The following is a 5,895-nucleotide window of genomic DNA, read 5'->3' on the forward strand; positions in this document are numbered from 1 at the left end:
GAGCCCTGTGCTGCAGCCTGCCCTGCCACCTGTGTGGACCCAATGGCTCCTGTTACCTGCAGCCTGCCGTGCGTGGAGGGCTGCGTGTGTGACAGTGGGTACCTGCTCTACAATGACCGCTGTGTGCCCAGCCAGCAGTGTGGGTGCTGGCACAATGGGCAGCACTACCCCGTGGGCTCCGAGTTCTGGACGGACGACACCTGCTCCTCCAAGTGCACGTGTCCCGCACGGGGAAGCAAAGTCCAGTGCTTCAATGCCTCCTGCCCTGAGGGCCTGTACTGTGGGGTGCAGAACGGGAAACCTGTGTGCCTCGAACACTCCTACGGCATCTGCCACGTCCACGGAGACCCCCACTACAAAACCTTTGACAAGGTGACGCACAACTTCATGGGCAACTGCACCTACACGCTGGCCAAAGTGTGCTCCAACATCACCTCCCTGCCCTACTTCAACGTGGAGGCCAAGAACGAGCACCGTGGCAACACCCGAGTGTCCTACGTGCGCGAAGTGGTGGTTGAGGTGTACGGACAGCGCATTGTCATCCTCAAGCAGCAGAAGAGCCACGTGCTGGTAGGCAGTGGGGCTGGCATGAGCATGATGCGGCTACAAGGCAGGGCTGGCTTCTCCTGGAGGGGCCTGGCACGTACCAGGTGGGAGTGGGCTCCCCTGAAGGCACTGGGTCGCTTTGTTTTCCCCTTCAGGAGAGGCTGGGGGAGGAAGAGGCAAATGGGAATCACGGGCCATGTTGAGCAGAGTGCAGAACACAGCACACAGCTCTGCGAGTCCCAGGGGTGTGGGGGTGTGAGGACATCCCAGGCAGCTGTTTGCCGTGCCAGGGCCGGCAGCTGCTTTCCCTGGGCAGGAGCAGCCAGGAAGGCCGGGGACAGGCTCGGGGCCCACTGGGGTGTGTGTCCCGTAGGTGAACGACGTGCGCCAGACGTTGCCGGTGAGTGCAGCGGGAGGGGCCATCACGGTGAGCAAGAGTGGTCGCTACATCGTCCTGGAGACAGACTTCAACCTCAGAGTGTCCTACGACACTGACCACTCGGTGGAGGTGAAGGTGCCCACCACCTACTTCAACCTGACCTGTGGCATGTGTGGGAACTTCAACAACCGCAGAGACGACGAATACATGATGCCCAACGGGCAGCAAGCCGCAGACTCCAATGCGCTGGGGGAGAGCTGGCAGGTCCCAGACAGTGACCCCTCCTGCGGTGTCCCCGTCCCCTCCCCACCCTGCAGTGCAGAAGAGGAGAAGCTCTACAGGTCCGACCAGTTCTGTGGCATACTGACAACCAGGCCTAGCTCTTTTGAGAGTTGCCACGGCGTGATCAACCCCCAGGACTACTTTGACACCTGCTTGTATGACCTGTGTGCCCTGAATGGTGGCCAGGAGTTCCTGTGTGCTGCTCTGGAGGCCTATGCTGACGCGTGCCAGGCAGCTGGTGTGACTTTGCTTCCCTGGAGGAATGCTACCTTCTGCCGTGAGTACCTGCTTTGCCATTGCCAAAAGGAAAATGGGCCACACCCTGTCCTCTGAACATCTGGCCAAAGAGAGTCTTTGGTCTTCCCCTTCCCACAAGGCTGTCCGTGGTTGAAGCCTTGCTGGTCCTAATTTTCCCCTTCCCATTGCAGCCCTTCAGTGTCCCCCCAACAGCTACTATGACCCCTGCATGACCGGCTGTCCTGCCACCTGTGCTGACCAACAAGCCCCACAGAACTGCTCCAAGCCTTGTGTGGAGGGCTGTGCATGTAGCTCTGGTTTCCTCCTGAGTGGAGACACCTGTGTGCCCGAGGCCAACTGTGGCTGCCTCTTTGAGGGCAACTACTACACTGTGAGTGAAAACCCTGCCCTGGTTTGCACCCCTGCCAGAGCACTCCCCTGCCTGTACCTTCCTGCCTCATATGCTGAGGTTTGGTGTTTCCCCGCCTGCAGGAAGGCGAATACTCAGTGAATGAGAACTGCACTCGCCGGTGCCGGTGTGAAGCCAAAGGCCAGATGGTTTGCTCTGCCTTGTCCTGTGGCGAGGATGAGGTCTGCAAGATCCAGGATGGCCAGAGGGGCTGTTACCCAGCCAGCACTGCCCTCTGCCACATCTACGGTGACCCACATTACAGCACCTTTGATGGGAAGCTCCACCACTTCCAGGGCTCCTGCAACTACACGGTGGTGACGGGCTGTGACAACTCCTCCATCGGGTTCAGTGTCACCACCCGCAACGAACATCGCGGCAGCCAGAGCTGGACAGCTCTGAACTCTGTGGCACTGTCCCTCGAAGGCCTCCACATTGCACTGCGCGAGCACAAGGCAGTCTACGTAAGCCCCTCATTTCTACATCTGGGAACACCAGATGCCCTGGACACCCTTAAATCCCCCTCTGTCCCCAGGGAGAGCTTGCTATTCCCTGAGCCTGCTGCATGACCATAGAAGAGCATGGCAGGGCTCTGAAAGGGGCAGAAATGGCTGCTCGTTCAGACACAGATTCTTGGTTACTTTCTTGAGCTTCTGGTGTCCCATCTGTACAGTTGCTGCTGCCCTCATAGGCCTGGGCAGGGTTTCTCATGCCAGCAGTGCTTCTGGCTCACTGGCACTGGCACTACCCCAGTGAGGAGCCGTGACCTCTCAGCAGAGGGCACCTCTTTATGCTTCTGTCTCCCTCTGTCCCCCTTCTCCAGATCAACGGTGCTCTGGTCTCCCTGCCTGCTTCTCCTGCCCCCGGTGTGACCATTTCCCTGAGCGGCTCCTACGTACGGGTTTCTACCAAGCTGGGCCTGCAGCTGCAGTTCAATGGGGACCATGAGCTCCTAGTGAAGGTGTCTGAGAAGTACAAGGGCAAACTCTGTGGGCTGTGTGGGACATACACTGGGAGCCAGCAGGACGACTTCATGCGACCCGATGGGGTGGTTGTGCCTGACTTCAATGACTTTGGAGCCAGCTGGATGGTGCCGGATGAGGAGTGGCTGTGAGTCCTTGTTCCATCATGCAGATGAAGGACAGAAGGGAGTGTGGGAGAGGGGAGCTATGAAGGGCATCAAGACGCGGAGGGTTGGTGATGGCAAGCATGGGGCAAGGGAGAAGAGGCAGGTTCCTGACCCCAGGGAGAGTGGGCCAAGCCTGAGCAGGATGCTTTTCCTAAGCTGCTTGGATCACAACTGCCTCAGTCACTTGTTTCTGTCCACATGAAACCAGGGATGGCAATGGTACCTGTGGGCCGTGTGTTCCGCCCTTCCAAGTGACAGCTATGGGTGCCTGTCTTAGTGAGGGAGCTGGACTGCAGAAGCTGAGGTTTTGGCTGGGGAGAAGGTCAGGAAATGCAGTGGCTGCTGTCAACAGGCTGCAGGGAACTCAGGGCCATCTGTCTGCTTTGTAGGTGCGACCCATCCATCAGTCCACCTGCCTCCTGCTCCCCTGATGAAGAGGAGGCAGCTAACAAGCAGTGTTCAATCCTCACACACCTCGGTGGCCCCTTCCAGCCTTGCCATGCAGTTCTGCCACCCAAGACGTACTTTGAGAGCTGTGTCTATGACCAGTGTGCCACGGGTGGCAGCACGGAGCAGCTCTGCAATGACCTGGGGGCCTATGCTGCAGCCTGTGCTGAGGCAGGCATTGCTCTGGGAGACTGGAGTGCTGGCACTGTTTGTGGTAAGTCTTCTGTCAACCTCCTTTGATTTCCTTGAATCTCAGAGTCAAGGAATGGGGCAGTTCTGGTGCAGGCTTCCCCACGTATCACATAACTAACCACTTTGCTGGGCTAGCCCTTGTGTAAAGAGACTCTTCCGGACAGGTGGAATCCCTGTCCCGCGCTTCCTTTGCAATGGTGTGGGGGTGTTTGGGAAGCGTGCAACATCCCCATTTGGGAATAAATCCCCCTTATTAATCATACCTTATCCACTTCTCTTTCACTCTGTTTCATCCACCAGCTCCTACAACCTCGCCCCCCTTGCCAGGCACTACAACGCGGCCTCCACATACAACAACATCACAGTCACCTGGGACAAGCACAGGTACTGTTGTCTCCCATCCATGTTTCTTAGTGGCTGTGCTAAGCACTTCCCCTTGGCTGGCCACCCTTGCCTGTCCACAGGCATGCCACAGATGTACGTGGATGTACCTGAGCCCTGCTGGACAAGGGGAAAAGGTGGCCACACCCTCACTCTACAATTTCTGCTTTCCTTTCTGCACCATGTTCAGCTCCACCAACTGACTGCAATTTTGCCTGCACATTTGACAAGGACCTCTGTGGGTGGGTCCAGGCAGATTCCAGCAGCATTGACTGGATAAGGAACAAAGGCCCAACGCCCACGCCAAATACCGGCCCCTCGTCTGACCACACAACAGGAGGTAGGAACAGCAATCAGGACACTGGCAGAGGGGTGTCCCAGGGAAGATGGCAACAAACTTGTACAAGCGAACACAGGCCACATCTTTCCTGGCCTTCCTCCAGAGCAGCTCACCCAGTGTTGCCAAGGGCCAGAGGCTCCCTTTGGGAGGATTTCCGGCCCTGGCAATCAGGCCGTGCTACCCGCAGAGCAGGCGAGGACCTGCCATGCAGGGGAGAATGTAATGCACAGCTGGATGACCTGTCTATCTCTCAGGAAGAGGAATGGGTCTGTGTCTCTGTTACGAGATACTGGCTTTTCCAGAAGCCAGAGATGAGGGTCCTCCAAATCTGCAGAGTCATGTGAAGACTGTGGCAATGCTTTGGGGGTGTTGCCATTGCCCAGTCCAAGGCCTACAGCTGCCATGGCCCTGAGAGCACATTCATAGAGGCATTTGGGTCTGGGGAGGGTTGTGAAGGAGCTGTGCTTGCTCCCCCCTCCTTTAGCCTGCCTGAAACTGCAGCTGCGGTGCTCCCAGAACTGTGCTTGGGTTGTCCCTGGCTGCTTTGAGTAGCTCCGATGCATCTGTGACAGTGTGGCTCGTGCTTTGTTTCAGAGGGCTACTACATCTTCCTGCAAGGGACTGCTGATGCTCTCCCCGGCTTTGTGGCTCACCTGGTCAGTCCGGCATGTAGCTGGGAAGGAACACTCTGCTTCCGCTTCTGGTACCACATGTACGGAACTGCTGAAACAATGGCCCTGCGGGTGTATGTGCAGAAGGGTGATGAGCTAGTGCTCGTCTGGCAAGAAGTTGGGAACCATGGAGACAGGTGGCACTTGGGACAGGTCACGGTGCAGACCACAGGAAACATGCAGGTAAGGCCACAGGCTCTCACTGCCACCTCAGAGGAACCATGCTTTCTAATGGCTCTTCACACATGCAGCAGGAGCTAATGCTGGGAACCATTCCTTCCCTCAGATTTTGCTGGAGGGAGAATGGGGTGAAGATGAGCGGAGCAACGTAGCATTGGATGATCTCTCCGTTGAAAAGGGATCCTGTGCAGGTACAAGGCTTGGCTTGGGGAAGGGCAGCTTGAGACATGTCACCGACTGAGGTGGCAGGCTGTGCTAGAGGCAGGAGCACAGCTTGTTTCTGGGCACAGCGGCAGACTGTGCCCGAGTCAGCTTTCCTCTGGGCGGCTGGAACTATGGCAATGCCTGCAATCACTGTTTTAGTTCATGTGTTACAAGGCCCACAGGCAAGACATTGGCCACAGGTACTGAAGTGCCTTACCTGCTACTGTTACCCAGCTAAGCTGGTGGCAGAGCCCTTGAGTGGGATGGCTCTGCCTGAGATGGCACTCTTCAATCCCTGTCCTGGGCATGCCTGGGCATGATGCTGGGGACCTCAGAAGGGTGAGGGAATCAGCTGCCTGCAACAAAACTCCCCTGTTGGTGCACATCTCCTCTAACTCTCTCTTGTGCTAGGTCTGCCAACACCAACACCCACGAGGCCTGTGCCAGGCACCACAACACAGCCTGTACTCACCACCTCACCAACCAGACCCACTCCCA

At 57.3% G+C, this 5,895-nt stretch overlaps 1 protein-coding gene across 1 annotated transcript; it reads left to right on the forward strand.

Annotated features, from left to right (window-relative positions):
- Positions 1-6: 6 nt before the first annotated feature.
- LOC103623084 (zonadhesin) lies at positions 7-5,892 on the forward strand (the record flags this gene model as incomplete). The annotated part of the gene is made up of 11 exons (XM_017745386.1): positions 7-570; positions 920-1,484; positions 1,636-1,835; positions 1,937-2,317; positions 2,677-2,963; positions 3,372-3,643; positions 3,922-4,005; positions 4,193-4,342; positions 4,937-5,196; positions 5,300-5,384; positions 5,809-5,892. Coding segments are annotated over exons 1-11 (2,896 nt in total), but the record flags the coding sequence as incomplete, so codon positions are not given.
- Positions 5,893-5,895: the final 3 nt, after the last annotated feature.

The sequence above is a fragment of the Corvus brachyrhynchos genome, unplaced genomic scaffold (genome assembly GCF_000691975.1).
Source record: "Corvus brachyrhynchos isolate BGI_N302 unplaced genomic scaffold, ASM69197v1 C12291776, whole genome shotgun sequence".
Lineage (NCBI taxonomy): Eukaryota > Metazoa > Chordata > Aves > Passeriformes > Corvidae > Corvus > Corvus brachyrhynchos.